General features: G+C 46.1%; 1 protein-coding gene across 8 annotated transcripts in view; it reads left to right on the plus strand.

The window, feature by feature from the left end:
- GBF1 (golgi brefeldin A resistant guanine nucleotide exchange factor 1) overlaps window positions 1–10889 on the plus strand; it is an 84122-nt gene extending 73233 nt beyond the window's left edge. For 5 of the 8 annotated variants that reach the window (XM_081005399.1, XM_081005401.1, XM_081005402.1 and 2 more), the window contains 7 exons: window positions 420–570; window positions 2627–2757; window positions 4149–4250; window positions 5864–5977; window positions 6206–6383; window positions 7315–7452; window positions 9502–10889. In XM_081005399.1, the coding sequence (XP_080861525.1) occupies window positions 420–570; window positions 2627–2757; window positions 4149–4250; window positions 5864–5977; window positions 6206–6383; window positions 7315–7452; window positions 9502–9788 (1101 nt within the window). In that variant the 3' untranslated portion in view covers window positions 9789–10889. The remainder of the gene's footprint in view (window positions 1–419; window positions 571–2626; window positions 2758–4148; window positions 4251–5863; window positions 5978–6205; window positions 6384–7314; window positions 7453–9501) is intronic. The other 3 variants (XM_081005400.1, XM_081005405.1, XM_081005404.1) reach the window with 2 other exon arrangements.
- Window positions 10890–18748: the final 7859 nt, after the last annotated feature.

The raw sequence follows: 18748 nt of genomic DNA on the forward strand, positions 1-18748 counted from the left end.
GGGGTTGCGGCGCTTATCTCGCTTTATTGGCTGAGGGAGCCGGCGTGCAGCTTCTGAGTCATGTGGCCAGCATGACTAAGCCGCTTCTGGCGAACCAGAGCAGCACATGGAAACGCCGTTTACATTCCCGCCGGAGTGGTACCTATTTATCTACTTGCACTTTGACATGCTTTGGAACTTCCTTAATCAAACCAAGAATCAGTTGGAACTTCTGAACACGTTCATATACTTGTAGGCTTATTCCCTCAAGTGTGGGTGATTGCCCTGTTTCTTCCCCTTCTGATAATCAGATTTGTTTTGACACAACCACGATAACAGGACATTGCTTTTCCTCCATTTTGAGCATTGATGGTGGCTCGTTTTCATGTCGTTCATAGATAGGCAGGTTGTTTGTTGCCAACTTACCTCTTCTATTGCAGCTGCTGGACCTGATGCACACCCTTCACACACGAGCTGCCACCATCTATAGCTCTTGGGCTGAAGAGCAGCACCATCTGGAGGCTGCGGGAAAGAAAATTGAAGCAGACTCTCAGACGTTATGGGCCAATTGCTGGTGCCCATTACTGCAAGGTAAGCCTAGCCCATCCTAGCATAATAATAATAATAATAATAATAATAATAATAATAATAATATTTTTATTTATATCCCGCCATCCCCAGCCGAAGCCGGGCTCAGGGCGGCTAACAACAATAAAATAGTACGACATACCAAAATCATTCATTATAAAATTAACTCAAACTGATGGCAACCACTGGGCCAGAGCTCTGCGAAGATTTCCAAAGGAGGGAGTCAGGCTGTGCCCTGACCAAAGGCCTGGTGGAACAGCTCTGTCTTGCAGGCCCTGTGGAAAGATGTCAAGTCCTGCAGGGCCCTAGTCTCTTGTGACTGAGCGTTCCACCAGATCGGAGCCACAGCCGAAAAAGCCCTGGCTCTAGTTGAGGCCAGCCTAACCTCTCTGTGGCCTGGGACCTTCAAGATGTTTTTATTTGAAGACCGTACGTTGCTCTGTGGGACATACAAGGAGAGGCGGTCCCGTAGGTATGAGGGTCCTAAGCCGTATAGGGCTTTAAAGGTTAAAACCAGCACCTTAAACCTGATCCTGTACTCCACCGGGAGCCAGTGCAGCTGGTATAGCACTGGGTGAATGTGATCTCGCAGTGAGGACCCCGTAAGGAGCCGCATTCTGCACCCGCTGGAGTTTCTGGGTCAGTCTGAAGGGCAGCCCCACGTAGAGTGAGTTACAATAATCCAGTCTGGAGGTGACCGTCGCATGGATCACAGTGGCTAGGTCAGGGCGAGAGAGGTAAGGAGCCTGCGAAAAAATGCCGCATACAAGAACAGGGTGGTCCAACTTTTCATATCAAGTGGGCTGCAAGAGAACTTTGATATGGAAGCTGCAGGGGGAGGGGAGAGAGGGCAAAATTTGTCACCCCACCCTGCGCTCACACTGCCCTCCTCAAGCTGGCTAAGCAAAGTGCTGGGCTTTGTGAAGAAGGTATGAGGCTCTGGCAGGGACCTAGAGCCCTCACACCTCCTTCCCCAAGCTGGTAAAGTGCTGAGGCTTTGGGAAGGAGATAGGAGCACTTAAGGACCCTGTCAGAGCCCTCAAGCTTCCTTCCCAAAGCCCAGCGTCTTGCTTACATGGCTTTGGAAAGGCAGTGTGAGGGCCAGGGAGGGATGTCAAATGTTGCCAAAAAAGGCCTTGAGCATTAGGTTGCGCATTGGACCGCCCTGGACTAGAAGATAGCAGCCACATGCATCAGAATTGGACATGAGGCAGTTGAAGTAATACACTTTAAGGGAAGAGTGATATTAAACAAACAAAGCGCCCTGTGTTAATCATCACCATCATCACTTATTCATACCACATCCATCTGGCTGGGTTTCCCCAGCCACTCTGGGCAGCTCCCAACAGAATATTAAAAACGTGATAAAACATCAAACATTAAAAACTTCCCTAAACAGGGCTGCCTTCAGAACACATATTCAGAACATGTTAAGAGCAGCTTTGGATGTGTGTTCACCAAAGCAGAGACTGGGCTTATTATATGTGCTTGATATTCTATGCCAGTCTCACACATGCATTTTTTGAAGGGAGTTTCCATTCAAATCTGGTAGCATGATTAAGCTGCCTTTTGCTAGTAAGCATCTTGCTACCGACCCTGTTATTTGCTTTCACTGCAGTTTGAGAAGCTCAAATAGTATTCCCCCTTTGCTTTTAAGATAGATTTTTATGCCAAAATATGATAAACTTTTCCTTACTGGTCCTGGTGGACTCCCTACTGTGATTCTTCTGATTCGTTACACACCGGAACATCTGATTTGAATGGCTCACACAAACAGTTCTCTAGATTACAGCCCTCCAGAAACATGACAGCAACTCAGAATTGTAATGGAGTAAATTATATTTCTATGTGACAGGCCCATGGGTTGCTGTGACAGATTCATTTTTCAGCTGTGCTGTTGTGGAAACCCAGGGCTCTGTGCTGGTCCAGGACTACATTTAATAAGCATCGAACGGTTCTGTGCTTTTGGGGAGGTTGCGTGAAGGATGTAAGCAAGGGCTGGAGTTGCTTGGTGCAGAATGAAGATTCTCCCTCTCATTTTAACTTGCACTCTTTGCAGGTATTGCCTGCCTGTGTTGTGATGCAAGGCGACAGGTGCGGATGCAGGCACTGACCTACCTGCAGCGGGCTCTCCTTGTGCATGACCTGCAGGCTCTGGATGCCTTAGAGTGGGAATCCTGTTTCAATAAGGTATTGTTATATGCCTACATTGGCAATGCTTGCGAATGGGCTCATCTTTCCAAAGGAGGCAATGGAGGAGTCCTATCTGTGGAGGAAGATAGGACTTCTCCTGACCCAAAACCTTGCTGAGTTGTGGCGCAATTTAAACTGTGTAACTTGCTTCCACCTCCTAGTCTTTTTCCTCCCCTGGCAGAATATACTTCTTGAGGCAGGGAGGACATCTGAGAGATTTGTTGAAGGTGAGACAGTAGATCTGCCTGGTCATCACTGGGCAAGGCTCAACCACACACTCTTTATCTGCTATCCTGGCAAGTGGCAATGCAGAACAATGGTCAGGCATGAGGGAGAGTTTTCTAGGCTGCAAACGGACCAATTTATTTATTAAGCTCCCAATTTAGTAATTTATTAAGGTACACAGATGAAAGGCTAAATGTACAAGGCAAATAGAATAAATGCTCTGTTTTCCTTTATCTAAAAGGTATCTCACCTGTACATTTGAAAATCTAGGCAGGTTCAAAGCATATATTACACATCTGATAGAAGGGACTGCCCCTATTTCAAGTAGAAACAACAATAAATCCTATTTTTTTCCAGTTCTGAAGGTTTGGGAGAGGAGGGGGCTTTCATCTCCTTTGAGGACGAGCTGTTTTCCTACTTCAAATTCGAAAAATCCAATGGGGAGCAGGACATGTAGACCCTTTACAGCAGGGGTCAGCAACCTTTTTCAGCAGGGGGCCGGTCCACCATCCCTCAGACCATGTGGGGGGCCGGACTATATTTTGAAAAAAATATGAACAAATTCCTATGCCCCACAAATAAACCAGAGATGCATTTTAAATAAAAGGATACATTCTACTCATGTAAAAACACACTGATTCCTGGACCGTCCGTGGGCCGGATTGAGAAGGCGATTGGGCCGCATCCGGCCCATGGGCCTTAGGTTGCCTACTACTGCTTTACAACATAGTTGTAAGTAGGCAGAAAATTCCTACTTGCATAGCATTTGCCAACCTGGTGCTTTCCTGATGCTCTGGACTACAGTTCCCATCAGCCATGGTCAGCACAGACCTTCAGTGAGCCTCTGCATCTTGCCTCCCTCAGTTGCAACCAATTCACTGGAAGATGTGCATCCATATAAGTCAATAGCAAACTAGCTAGGGTGAAGAGCAGTTCAAGGAGAATTGATATAGTTGCATCATCATTGGAGGAGGTGATTTGTCTTAGGGCAACCTTATTTTTCTTTGTCCCTCTGGACCCATTCCTAATAATCTTTATGTTGTTGTGATCATCTGCTGTCCCCTAGAAAAAGTCAGACTGCAGGAAAGCTTCTTGCTCTCAACCCCTACTATATTTTGCCTCCTGTCCTTATTTACCAGTCTGCTGCTTATCTTGGATAATAGGTGCTGTTTCCTTTGCTGACCAAACTCCTAGAAAATATCAGCCCTGCGGACGTCGGTGGAATGGAGGAGACCAGAATGAGAGCCTCTACTCTCCTCTCCAAGGTGCGAGGCCTCTTACTTTACTTTTCAGAGAGCAAAGCTTTCTAATGTTAAGTAAGGTAAAGGTAAAGGGACCCCTGACCATTAGGTCCAGTCGTGACCGACTCTGGGGTTACGGCGCTCCTCTCGCTTTACTGGCCGAGGGAGCCAACGTACAGCTTCCGGGTCATGTGGCCAGCATGACTAAGCTGCTTCTGGCGAAAAAGAGCAATGCACGGAAATGCCGTTTACCTTCCCTCTGGAGCGGTACCTATTTATCTACTTGCACTTTGACGTGCTTTCGAACTGCTAGGTTGGCAGGAGCAGGGACCGAGCAACGGGAGCTCACCCCGTTGCGGGGATTCGAACCGCCGACCTTCTGATCAGCAAGTCCTAGGCTCTGTGGTTTAACCCACAGCGCCACCTGCATCCAGTACATCACTTTAAAGGTCCCTCTGACTATGCCTATTAGGCAGTGGGGATGAGCAGACTTGAACTGGGGCTTTCAGGAGACACCCAGTGTCTCCACTTTGAATTGCTACCTTCCTTTGAACTGGTGTCCCCATTCCCAGTGGGAAGTGGTGTAGCAGCCTCCTGCCCTGAATTCACTGTCACTAAACAAAAACAAAGTCTATTCTCCTAGTAACTTTTTCTGTTTATATGTACTTCACCTGCAATCTCTGTAGCAGGGTGAGGACTTTGTTTTAGCTCCTTGTGGTTGGCTAATAAGCTTTAAGGAGCTAGAGAGGATTTATTTTAAGAAACTACATTTTCACCTTTCCAGTTGAAATGAAAGGATAACTTGCAAAAAGACAACCCTGCTTGTGCAGGACACCCCCCCCCCCACCCAATATATATACACAGAATTTAAAGCTTAACAACATTTCGAAGTAATATCACCCTGCCTGTCTTAATTCTGGCCATCTGTGTTAAGACTGTAGTGTGTGTACAACCTTGTTCATTTCATTAAATTGATTACTCTCGCAGGATTTAAGCATTGTGGCCACATGGTCTGGTGATTTTTTACAAGAGGCCCTAAACAAGCTTTTGGGCCCAAGTGTGGCACAGCATTCCCAGGGTTTGGAATCCTTTAACAGGGCAGAGCTGTCTAGGAATAATAATAATAATAGTAATATTAGTAGTAGTAATAATAATAATAATAATAATAATAATAATAATAATATATTTATACCCTGCCCATCTGGCTGGGTTTCCCCAGCCACTCTGGGCGGCTTCCAACAGAATATTAAAATACAGTAGTCTATTAAACATTAAAAGCTCCCCTAAACAGAGCTACCTTCAGATGTCTTCTAAAAGTCTGGTAGTTGTTTTTCTCTTTGACATCTGGTGGGAGGGCGTTCCACACAGGGCGGGTGCCACTACCGAGAAGGCCCTCTGCCTGATTCCCTGTAACTTGGCTTCTCGCAGCGAGGGAACCACCAGAAGGCCCTCGGTGCTGGACCTCAGCGTCTGGGCAGAACGATGGGGGTGGAGATGCTCCTTCAGGTATACTGGACAGAGGTCGTTTAGGGCTTTAAAATAACCTTAAACATACCCTGTGGTGTCAGAGCAGCCACCTTAGGCCCCTCTTCCTCTTATGCTATATACTTACTGTGTCATCTTCTGTTCTATCCTAGGTCTTTCTGCAGCACTTGTCTCCACTGCTCTCCCTCCCAACCTTTGCTGCACTATGGCTGACAATTCTGGATTTCATGGACAAATATATGCATTCTGGGTCCAGTGACTTGTTGGTATGTATTTGCTGCCCCTTCAGGTTTCGAGGATCTCTCCTTGCTAGGCCCATGTCTGAAATGCATCTTAACACCCCTCTGGGCCTTTCCACCCTTCTTGGTCTTCCAGTGATCCACTGGCCAGCCCCATGATAAGCTCTGATAGTGATCTAAAAGAGGACTTGATTCCGAAGGAAGAAAGTGTACAGGATCTCAAATTTTAGGTCTTAGATATGTCTTGCCTTGCAGCCAGAGGCCATCCCTGAATCACTGAAAAATATGCTGCTAGTAATGGACACAGCTGGAATATTCCACAGTGCTGACTCACGAACAGGCTACTCTGATCTCTGGGAGATCACCTGGGAACGCATAGACTGCTTTCTGCCAAAACTGAGGGATGAGCTCTTCAAACAGACAGTCATCCAAGGTATGCAAGCCAACTGCTTTGTGTTATGTTTAGAATCTGTGAGCAAGCTTCATGTTCTGAGAGAGGCACTTGGGGGTATGTCGAACTGGCCATGCAAGGTTCCTTGCAGAAAGAAATGAAACAAACCAAACAGGAAAGCATCCTTAGTTACTCGCTGATGCAAAGCTCTTTATTTTAGCTCAGCATGTTTGGTAGTAAAACTCCTTCAGGACCTTAAAAAATGTGCGAGTTCTTAAAATTCCAAGCCACCTTATTCTTCAAATCTAACCAACTTGTAAACCTAGTTCAGTATAGATGGCGAGGATTGCATTCCTACTTTTTCAAGCTGGTTCTTGAGTTGGTTAGAGTTTGAGTACAAGGTGTTTTTGAACATTAATAACACAAGTTTTTCAAGCTCCCGAAGGGGCAGTGTTTTACTCTGAAATGTGTTGAGCTGCAATAAAGAGTTTTTCATCAATGAGCACCAGAGCCTGTTCTCCTTTTGATTTTGTTCTCTTAAGGCATTTCTTTCCCCCTTTTCTTGTGCTCCTTGCAGAAAGGAGCCAGTGCTTGGGACTTGAGATGGACCCTAGAAAGCAGTAGATCTGAGGCTTTACTAGCTAGCAACAGAAATGGAGCTCCTAGCCAATCCCAAAACCAGTGTTGTTGCATGTCTTGCTTTCTTTGCCTGAAAAGATGCCTGGGCCTGATCACAAACAGTCCTGATGGCTAAGTTAAGATTCACACCACAGTTCATGCCTTGGTTCCCTTGATGATGCAGACTATTAGGGAGGGGGGGCTGTTGCACAGAGCGTGCTAGAATAGATTTCTGATGTCTTGTCATAGCAGAGAATACTTGTGTGTGGGTTGGTGTGTATAGTCTTGATTTAAGGGAAAGCCTTTTTCCTCGAGAGGTATAATCTTTTTTCTTTTGCTTGCTGTTTTTATTTAGACCCAGTTCCTACCTTACCAACAGAGATGCATCCTCCCAAACCAACAGTATCTTCCCTGCCACATTCCCCTGGAGGGGATACAAGGACTGCCACCCATTCAGCTCCCTCTGAGAAGTCTCCTGAGCTGGCAGCCATCGGTAAGTCCTACAGTTCCTGCAAGAATGAGCTGCTTCTATATCACCACCACCACAATCTAATAGACATGATATAAAAGGAATGGGAAGAGGAAGAGGAAGCAAGCATTGGAGAGGTGTCGTTTCACTGGCTGATGAATGGGATCATGTTTGTCTCCTTCTTGCTATATTATCCCTGAGAAGCAAGTGGCCTACGTCACCTAGCTGGTAGCAGAAATGAGAGTTTGCCACCTTTTCAGGCAGGCAGCGAGGAAACAAACCCCTGCAGCTGCTCCTTTTCTGTCTTAGGGGTGGGACCAGATCTCTTCTTTGCTGCAAACTGGTGGCAGTAGTAACAGTAGCAGCAGTTATTGCATGACTACTTTTTCAAATAGCCTCATCACTGAACATGATGCTTTACAAACTAATGCAAGTTAAACAAACAAACAAACCAGCAACAAACATATCCCTGTTCCAGGTTGCTTACAGTCTAAAGTCTTACAATGTGGGAAGTACAGCAAACAGAGGATAGGAATCCGTATTTGTTAATTTTATATTCTTCTTTTACACCAAATGGTGCTCAGGGCGATTAACAGCAGTAAAGTACAAAGTAAAAATAAAAACAAGTAGGTAAAAACATCAGTAAAATGCATCAATTTGTATATTTACAGATGCCTTAACAAGGTGGGTAATGAGGCCACAGGCTTGTCTGACTAAAAGTGCTTTTGACTGCCGGCTGAAGGGTTAAAGATGGGGCTAGACCAAGAAGAGGTAGCGCTGGATAAAAGAGAGAAAATTCAGTTGCACTGCTTAAGCTTCAGTTAGAGGTTAAGCCAAAGCATTCTCATAAAAGATGAGTTTCAGGGTGAGGTTTGAAGGCGAGAAAGAGTTGGCGTCACATGTGTTTGTGTTCTGGGAGTTCCAGCCTAAGGAGCAGCAAGGAAGAATGGGTAAAACGATTTAAGAGGGCAGGAATCTGTTGAGCTGCTAAAGGTGTAGAGTTAAAGAAACAAATATATGCAGAATGAGAAGCAGAATGGGAAACTAGTATAGGAATTGGAAGAGGCACGTCACATGGGGTGACTGAAGAGGCAGTGCGATGATGATGATGACGACGATGACGATTTATTAATTTATTGAATTTATATAGTGCCCTATACCCGGGGGTCTCAGGGCAGTTCACAGAATAAAATCAAGATATAAAACCACAAAATACCTAATAAAAATAAAAACAGCAACCCAGTAGCTACCCCCCCCCCAAAAAACCCACACATTTTAAAAGGGTATAGGATGTAAACAGGATCAACCAAAGGCCTGGTTGAAATTTTGCCTGGCGTCTAAAGGTGTATAATGAAGGTGCCAGACGAACTTCCCGGGGGAGAGCATTCCACAGATGGGGAGCCACTGCAGAGGAGGCCTGTTCTTGTGTTGCTACCCTCCGAACCTCTCGAGGAGGGGGCACACCAAGGAGGGCCTCAGAATATGATCTCAGGGTCTGGGTAGGTTCATCTGGAAAGAGGCGGTCCGTGAGATATTGCGGTCCCTGGAACAGGGAGTGAAAAGAAACCAAGAGAAAAAGGAATGATTTGTGTGTACTTATACACACCAAGAGTGAGCTAGGTGAAGCTTGGGGAGGTCATGGAACATATTAGGTAAAGGTAAAGGGACCCCTGACCATTAGGTCCAGTCGTGGCCGACTCTGGGATTGCAGCGCTCATCAAGCTTTACTGGCCGAGGAAGCCAGCGTACAGCTTCCGGGTCATGTGGCCAGCATGACTAAGCTGCTTCTGGCGAACCAGAGCAGTGCACGGAAACGCCGTTTACCTTCCCGCCAGAGCAGTACCTATTTATCTACTTGCACTTTGATGTGCTTTCAAACTGCTAGGTTGGCAGGAGCAGGGACTGAGCAACGGGAGCTCACCCCGTTGCGGGGATTCGAACCGCCGACCTTCTGATCGGCAAGTCCTAGGCTCTGTGGTTTAACCCACAGCGCCACCTGCGTCCCCATGGAACATATTATCTGGTGACTAATTTTCCTCTTGAACAAGTGAAAAATCTGTTCTCTTCTCTCAGCAGACCCTGAGACGGCTTCAGTTCCAAGCAGTTCCAGTCTCTCTGGACCACAGTTCCACCCTCCAGCAGCAGCACCTGTGAAAGTGAGCTCGGCGAAAGATGCACCTCAAGCAGTGGCACAGCAACCTCTTATTCTTCAGCCTCTGGCCTCCCCCTTGCAGGTGGGAGTGCCACCTATGACTCTACCTATTATTCTGAACCCAGCCCTCATAGAGGCCACCTCTCCTGTGCCTCTTCTGGCCTCCCAGCGGCCAACTGACCCCATGACAGCTTCTGAAGTCAACTGAGGAGAGGAGTAAAGAGGACAGTTGGCTGCAGGGGTGATGGTGGTACAGGATGCTCTGTCTGGTAGAAGCCATGATTGCTGTAGGGAAGACCCTAGCAGAAGTGTGGAAGGCCACTTTGCAATGTGGCTGTCCTCCCCAGTGGACCTAAGGCCAAAATTTCCATCCCAGCTCATCTGTTCCATGGCCCTTGGCTCCTTTTGTGCAGAGGCAATCTCTGTGTGGCTGATGGCCAGCTTCTCTTCTCTTTAGAGTTAGGGGGCAGCAGTCAGTTTTTCAGCACACACCTTCTGCTGCCTGTGATCTAAAAGGAAAGAAAAAAGGTAGGCGTTTCCTGCAGAGTGGAGCAGGGGAGCTATATTCCCTAGGAAATTAAGCAGAGACGCTCCTATTACGGATATTTGCTTGCCTATATTCTTTGGCGTTGACTTGAGAATATGACTTTTCCTATCGCCCCTCTTTGGCTTGACTCTTCAGGATACTCTTCAGCTACTCTGCTGGGTAGCGAGAGCTGGGGGGAAAAACATCTGCCCACTGGACAAGACCAGAGAATGTGGGACAGGAAGCAGAGGCCTGGGCCCAGGACAGGGAGGGGGAACCTCTTCAGTGCTGAGTGAGCTGTACCATCTTGATTAAATCTTGTACTGGAAGCTCTCCTCCTTTCAGTTAAATCTCACTGGGTGCCCTCCAGGCATTCTTTGCTTGCACTCACGATCTCCTCACAAGATAACTAGACTCGGGCGATTAGTGCCCGATACAGTGAGAGGCTTCTGGGAGCGGGCAGGAATTGGCCGTACATGATGCTCTAACTCATTTGGGAACAGGCTGCTAAATTTTCCTTCTGGTCGCTTTCACTTTAGGAGGATGCTGTTACCCCCTCCTGCACCTCTGGCCTCTTAGCACAAAAGCAGAGTGAAATGTGTCTCATCTAGTGCTTCCTTCCTCTTATGCATTAGGCTAAAATTCTCCACATTTATTGCAGAATCCCATTGGGAACTGAAGCCAGTGTCTACTGTGTGGAACGGCAGGTGACTGTGTGTGTGTATATATATATAAGGAGTCTATTGACTTTTTACAGTGGAATAAATATGACCTGTAAATGAATTATTTTGGCTTAGCAGTTCTTCTCCCCCACCCCATCCCTCCCCACCAGGGGTGCCAACTTGAATAAAATATTGGGGATCCCAGGTAAGCCGCCCCCCATATAATCAGTCACATGATGTGCCACACCCACCATTTGAATGCCTATCAACTTGGGGGGGCAACCCCCTCAAATATTTTATATTCTCCTACCACATTCATAGTTTGAGGGCGTGCATGTTTTATCACCCTTAACAATTGATGATAGCTCCTCACGGACATGAGGTTCTTGTCCCTACCTTGGGGACTCAGCCAAGCCAGCCTTTTCAGGTGTTCCTTCAGGGTGGTGGAGGCGCTGCAGATGGCCAATTGTCTATTGTTGCCATTAGGTAAGCCCACATGGTGGCGCATACAGTCCGTTGACACCACCCTGCTCCTCACTCACCAATCTGCTTGATGCCCACTCAGGCATGTTGCGGTGGAGCATGTGCATCCCGTGAGCACATGGAGTGCACAGCCTGGAGTGCCTTCCTCTCTACCGCCTCAGTCTATTCTGCCTTTCCCGACAGTACTGCCTGCAATGCACTGAAAAGGAGATTAGGCAAGACAGCCAGTTACTCCAAGCCAGTAATAAGCAAACATTACTTGGGGAGGGGGGTGGTGTCAGGATGAATGGCCAGGGGGCTGTTTCCCCTCAACATCCCCCTCTCCCCTTTCTCACACTTGAGACTTGGCAAAGCACTCCTAGGTTGCAGTTAGGAAGGAATACAGATTTGTGTGTGTGTGTGTACCACAAAATTGTTGCCTTCAATCGCAGTGTGGCTAGAATCCAATTTCTGTCACTGTAAAGTAGGGATTAGCAATTATGAAGGCTTCGGGGTCAAGTCTGCCCCTCTGTGTGATACCAGCTGGTCTCCCAATTGCCCATATTAGTGCACATATTACAAAGATGTGCGTGCAAACATGTCTGTCTATATAAGCGGGAAAGAACATTGGCAATGGCATTCTGCTAAGACAGATTGCTTGCAAAAATTTGTACGTTAGGCAAAATGGCATAGAGAAATGGATGCGTGGGTATAAATGCACCAAAGTGTTATGAATTTTCACAGATATTCTTTTTGTAAAAAAATGCAAGCATATGTGAAGATTGAACAAACTGAACTTAAGATTGTAAAGATGACAAACTCGGAGAAACCGAGAATGAGAAGGTTTGTCAATCCCTCATAGGGAAGCCATACATACAGCATCCTCCACACTGTTCCATTCTACCGAGTATGTAGACCACCATTAAGCCTGTTACTGAATCTTTCCCACCTTAAAACTGCTGAAATTCCTGATACACTTTTGAACTAGAGTAGCATTAAAAGGCCACTTTCACAAAACGTGTCTACATAGTTGTAACATCCCAGCTGGAGAAAACATTTATTAGTGCAATCCATTGCTATGAAACTGTTGTATCACAGGTTTGTGTTCAGCCTCTACCTGATAAGAACATCCAGAGTTTGCTGAAGTAAGCATAGGGATCCTCTCTGCTTATACAAATGACCCAAAGAGTGCAGTTTCTTTCCAGCTCAATGTGTGTGTTTGACAAGACGCTTGTGATCAGCTCCAATCACCCTATTAATGTATTTTAATCGTTATGTGCATTGAAAGTAATTGCAGTTTGAAAATGCAACAACTGGTGCAGGAAGAATGAGGTATAGTTGCTTAGGGTAAAGACAAATGTGAACAAGAGGATTGTCCCCGAAACATTTGTTTGCTTTTAAGAGTCAGCAGTTATTTGCAGAATATTTACCCATGAATACAAAGGCTGTCTTGCAGGATCAGAGCAAGGTCCATGTAGTTCAGCATTCCACTTATCACAACAGAAACTTGGATGCCGATGGAAGATCACCAGAAGGGAATGAAGATGCATAGAGCATTCTGGAGTATTCTGCTTGCAAACTGAACTGTCGTTCAGCTATTGCGGCTGATAGCAGAGACTTTTTAAAGCAGTCATCTCTGCTTGTGGTCATTACTACATCTTGTAGCAATTAATTCTATGTTACAAGAGTTCCACTGAATCAGACAAAGGGCGGATCTAATAGTTACCAACACTGCCCAGAGATTTATCCAGGAATCTGACATGTAGGGTAAGAAAACAACACCCCTCTCTCCTTTTGTTAGTTGCCCCTGCCCAAGCAAGTGGTGTTCTGAGTTATGCTGTCTCTGAAAATGGAGATTCTAGTTTGTGGTTGTGGCTTAATAACAACTGATAGGCTTGGATCAGTTTGCCTGATCCTCTTTTAAGTGTTGGCCAGGCGAGTGACCATCAACACAATATGTGGCAGTGAGTTCTCTATGTGTGTTACGTGTTGTTTGGCAGTGGATGCAGGATACTTATTCAATCAAGTGTCATTGAGTGGTGCAGAGTTCTAGTATAATAAAGAGAAGGATATGGAATGAGGAAGTACCCAAAACATGCATTTGGGGTGGAGGAAGGGATGCTGCGCTGTGGACCAGATAGGAAAGCACCTATCAGAACTCATGCCAATCTTTTGCACTGTTTGTGCTACAAAGCCTGGATTTTGTTTTGTCAGTTAACACTACTTTTAGGGAACTCCCTCCTCTGACAGTAAAGTCAGAAGATTAGTGTCTACCTGTAAGCTCTTTTCTTGGGCAATTAAACTACGGCTGTGTATTTCTGCCCTTATTGAAGAACTGGCTAAGGAAACTTTAAAAGTCAGCAACATTGTTCAGAGATTATAGCTGGTAGAGGTACCTATTTTGACAGTGGAGATGATGGCGTTGTGTACCTCTGCCACAGAGCTCTTGGCAAAGAGTGGAATCTATGCTTGAACAACACCAAAAAGAGCTGGCCTTCCTGACAGCTAGAAACATGGCTCTGTAAGGGCAAAGTAATGTGACTGGGTAGGTCTTCCATAGTGCACACAAGAATACAAGGTAACTGAATTTGTGATGGCTTTTTTTCAAAGATCTGCTGTATCTGATTAAATGTGCAACTGGATCCTTTAAACCTTCACCTGCTGGAGGTATATTCCCTGAGCAGTCAACTTCAACATGTTGCACTTTTCCACCAGAGAAGACATTGTGTGTGGTGCAGCATAGAGGGTGGCTACCATGAAATTTGCTTATTGCTCCTCAGGAGTTTCAGGGCTATTGCTGCATTAAACTATTGAACAGGGGTAGACTCTGTGCTGCCCTCCAGTTACTGTTCACTAAAATTCTGATCACCCCAACCATTGGCTATTATGCTGCCTGAGGCTGATGTAAGTTACAGACCAACATCTGGAGGCTACTAATGGACTAACACTACTATATTCATAATTAAAGATGACCACTAGAGGGTCTGGAGAACCAGCATAAATGTTCATTCAAGTTGGACAAGTAGTCTCTCTTGTGCGTTTAATATTCAATGGCCTTTGCAGCTGAAGAGTGTGATGATCTGTGCCCTTTGTAGACTATGCAGGCACACACATGGGAAAATCCTGCACAAGGCATCTTCCAAGGGGTGGGCTCACATCTTCCCTGATTTTATTTGAGCACCACAATGATTTATGGTCAAGTTTATTTATGATTTAAGGTTCAAGAGGAACCAGGGGTGTTTCCAGACTGTTGCTGTTTTTTGTTTTTGTTTTGCATACTGGCAAATTCAGGTTGCACAAGTACAATGAATTTGGAGCTCCTATACAACGAACCCGCATCCCCCAAAGAACGGGCATTTTGCAATAAGGAAAGTGGTGGAGAAATCCACTGGAAAGTGTCGAAGGATGCTTGATTTGATGCAATATCATCTAACCTCCCTGCAAACAAACCATAATAAACTGGCCATTTGGAAACACTCGGCATCTGTGTTTTCTTCCTTTTGTGTGTGTTTTCATTTTCACTGTGTTTTCCCATGCTTGTGCCACCATGCTTTATGGCACAGCCGCCTCCTCCTTAAGGAATGTATAGGATGTGAGGTCAAGCTGCTGCTGCTGCGCCAGCCATGGAGACAGACTTTTCTCCTTGTGGGGAACCTCTGACAGCGAACGAAAGAATCTACAAAGAGGTCCACCAAAACCCTTCTACTTTTCTTTGTGGACCTGGAAGGTGTGATCTCTTTCCTGGCGTTATAGTCAAAATGGAAATGGATGGAAGGGATGCGAGGGTGGTGGGTTAAATAGCAGGGGGAATAGAAGTGTAGTCTAGTGATTATAGAACAGCCCACAAAGTCTGACTGGCTTTTGGGTCTGCTGGAAGAGACATTAAATGTTGCTAAACCTGTTCCATTATGCCTTGGATGTCCCCCTTCTTGGGCTGTGTGTGGAGTAATTCTGGAACATTGACCTGGCTTAGACGTCAGATAGATCCTGAATGGGGGCGGGTGGGTAAGAAATGGTAAGAAACAAGTTGCTTCCTTTCCCCATGTCTTTAAATATGGCAGTCTGGATTTAAAAAAGGGCTGGGATGATGAAGCTGTACTCTCTAGCTAACATCATCCCTGACCAGCCCACACTAACAGGGTCTGATGGGAATTCTCCAACAACAGAAGGACCCAGGCTCTCTATGCTTGGGTTGGGGGATCCTTAGGATGCCTTTGGTGCTGAATTCTGCAAGACTCAACTAATGAAAGTGGGGGAGAAGGTTAGCAATTTGGGGGTCTGTGTACTTTATTGGATATTGAAGGTGGGATATGTTGGAATCACAGTGCAGCCTCCACATAATAAACGGAGAGTTGATTGCCCTACCCAAACAGGGCCAATCCAAGACAATTTGCCACCTGAGGCAAAGTCTCTCTTTTTTAAGGGAGGGGAAGGGGAAAAAGATCTGGGACTTGGTGCAAATAGCTGGGGCTCCGCCTTTGGGGACCACCCCCAATAGCACTCTGCTTCCATTGGCACTGATAGAAAACTCTTTTCAAGCATAACTGCAGTGTAGGGTTTTGGTTTTAGTCACAATACATGGGATGGGCGGCTTAATTCTTTTCTCCCCAGTTGTGAGTTAATATTTACTTATTGTTACAGTATATGTATTAGTCTTTTTTCTTACAAAATAATTTGAAGTGAATGAGCTAGGCAGAATTTACTCTCAGATGGCAGTTACTTTTAAAAGTGTGGCTGGGAGCAGGGAAGAGACTGCTGAAAGATCCAGGTCTTAATTCCTTTGGTTCCTCCCCTCCAGTCTGAGAATACTTGGGCCTGCGGATGTGTCAAGATGACCATGCATGTAGCATATGCCTTCCCATGGAACTAGGGCTTTGATGAGTTACACCTATACGTGTAGTGTTCTGTCTTCAGTTTAGTAAGAGATTTACACAGCTAAGCATCTCTGAGATGCTTAAGCGTTTTGCCACTATCCCTGAAGGTGTACCACAGGGCAGTCCAACATTTCATACCAAGTGGGGCCACAAGAGTAAAAGTAAAGGGACCCCTGACCGTTAGGTCCAGTCGCAGACGACTCTGGGGTTACGCTGCTCATCTTGCTTTATTGGCCGAGGGAGCTGACGTACAGCTTCCAGGTCATGTGGCCAGCATGACTAAGCCGCTTCTGGAGAACCAGAGCAGCGCACGGAAACGCTGTTTACCTACCCGCTGGAGCGGTACCTATTTATCTACTTGCACTGGCGTGCTTTCGAACTGCTAGGTTGGCAGGAGCAGGGACCGAGCAATGGGAGCCCACCCCGTCGCGGGGATTCGAACCGCCGACCTTCTGATCGGCAAGCCCTAGGCTCTGTCGTTTAGACCACAGCGCCACCCACATCCCACTTTGACACAAAACCCACAGGCCACGCACTGCAATCATCGTCGTCGTCATCATTTGTTTAAGAAGGCATGAAATTGATGGTGTGTTAGCCAAGGTATTTAGGTGTCCCCTAGTTTGTCCTGTATTTCCTGTGTTGGCATGGATTTGTTGTTTTTGCAGAAGTGTTTTAGACAGTGTAGACCTTTGGCTTGCCAGGTTTTTATCTGGAGGTTTTGTGCTGCGTGTTGGAATAGTGGGTGATAGGCCAGGGGGGGTTAGTGGGGGTGGGCATGGGGATAGTTTGCCTACTTTTCCCTCCTGACACACACTGCCTTGTTGTGTGGCGGGGGTTGGGGGGAAGGAGCCAGGCCAAAATTTGACCCTCCCATCTTTCAGCCCTTGCACTGCCTTCCCAAAGCCAGCTGAGGTACTGGGTGTGTGAGGCTCTGGCAGGGTCCTGGAGCCCTCCCACCTCTTTCCTGACAAAGTGTTAACTAGACTTTAGGAGGGAGTCATAGAATCACAGAATTGGAAGGGACCACAATGGTCATCTAGTCCAGCCCCCTGCAATGCAGGAATATTTGGCCCAATGTGGGGTTCAAACTCATGAGCCTGGTACTAAGAGTCCCGGGCTCTATCAACGGAGCTATCCCAAGAGGTCCTTGTCAGTTGTCACAGCCCTCATGCCTCTTCCCAAAGCCTTGCTTACCCAGCTTTGGGAAGGCACAACGAGAGCTAGGGAGGGGGGCATGTTGGACAACCCGTCTACCAGGACAGGACAGGTACTACACTGTAGAGTGTTGAGGTGGCTAAAATGCCAGAGCCCTGCTCTCACCCAGGAAGGAGCAGTAGGGCACTACCACCTAGACTTGGCAGATCTATCCATATAAGTTGTTTCAAATGATTTTCAGCGCTATAATTTTTAATTGCTGCAACGTGTAACCTGTCCTGCAGGTTGAACTATTTTTTTTTTTGGGGGGGGGGGGAGAAGCTAAGTCCCACAAGACATGATACAGGCCCACTATTTGAATGGCAATTCCCATCAACTTTGGTGGGGCCTGACCCCCTTAAATATTTTATTGGGGAGGCCGAAGGGACCTCAGCCTCTAGGAGTTCACTCCTGTCCTGGGACCTTTTGATAAACTGGGTAGGTAAGTAATCACCATCATACCCTGACTGAATCCACAGTCTCCAACCCACCTGTAACCAAATGGAGAAAGTGGCAGCACTTTAAAGAAAAAAACCCTGCCCTAGTCTTGGCTAGGCCAGGCCACTACATCCGTGTGTGTGTGTGTGTGTGTGTGTGGAGAGAGAGAGATTAAAACCAAAGTTTCTTTGCGGGAGTGCGGCAGGACTGTAGGTTCAAGCCCCGGCATCCTCAGATGCAGCTGAGGAAACCGCTCCCACTCCGTGAAACTCTGGACCAGTGTCTCCCAAACTTTGGGATTTGGATGACTGGCAGAATCCGAGACCAGGGAGAAGAGTCGGTGGAAGAAGATTGGAAGAAATTTAAAGACTATTTACAGAAATATTGCAAAATTAATGAATGTTAGAATGATGTTGGATTGAAGTTAAGTGGTTTCTAGATGTACTGGTACTGTATAAAAGAATATGGAAAAATTGGTTTTTAATACGTAAAAATTTAATGTTATAATATATCAAGATTAAAGATCAAGATTAAAAAGGAGGGAAAGGAATTGCTGGATTAACAAATTGAATTGGAATACAAAAGAGGGGGGTATGAGGAGGTCCGGGAAACAAGTAAACGTAAGAGAAGTGATGAAAAGATGGAATTGTTTTTAACTGTTTTTTCTTCCTTGTACTTTGTATTTTTCTTTCTTTATTGTTATTTTTCTTATTAATGTAATCTTTTTCTTTTGAAATTTTAATAAATACCATTAAAAAACAACAACAAACTTTGGGATTTGGAACTACAATTCCCATCACCCCTGACCACTGGTCTTGCTAGCTAGGGATGATGGGAGTTGTAGTCCCAAAAAATCAGACGGCGACCCAAGTTTGGGGTAACCTTGCGCCTGGACCAATGGTCTGTCTCGGTCTCCCGACAACTTTCTTACGCTCTCCCCTCACACGCGTATTTGCCAGAAGCAGCGCCAACTCAACTTCCCCCTCTCTGGTAACTTTCCAAGCCTCGCCGG

The sequence above is a fragment of the Podarcis pityusensis genome (assembly GCF_964106645.2).
Source record: "Podarcis pityusensis genome assembly, chromosome: 5".
Taxonomy (NCBI): Eukaryota; Metazoa; Chordata; class Lepidosauria; order Squamata; family Lacertidae; genus Podarcis; species Podarcis pityusensis.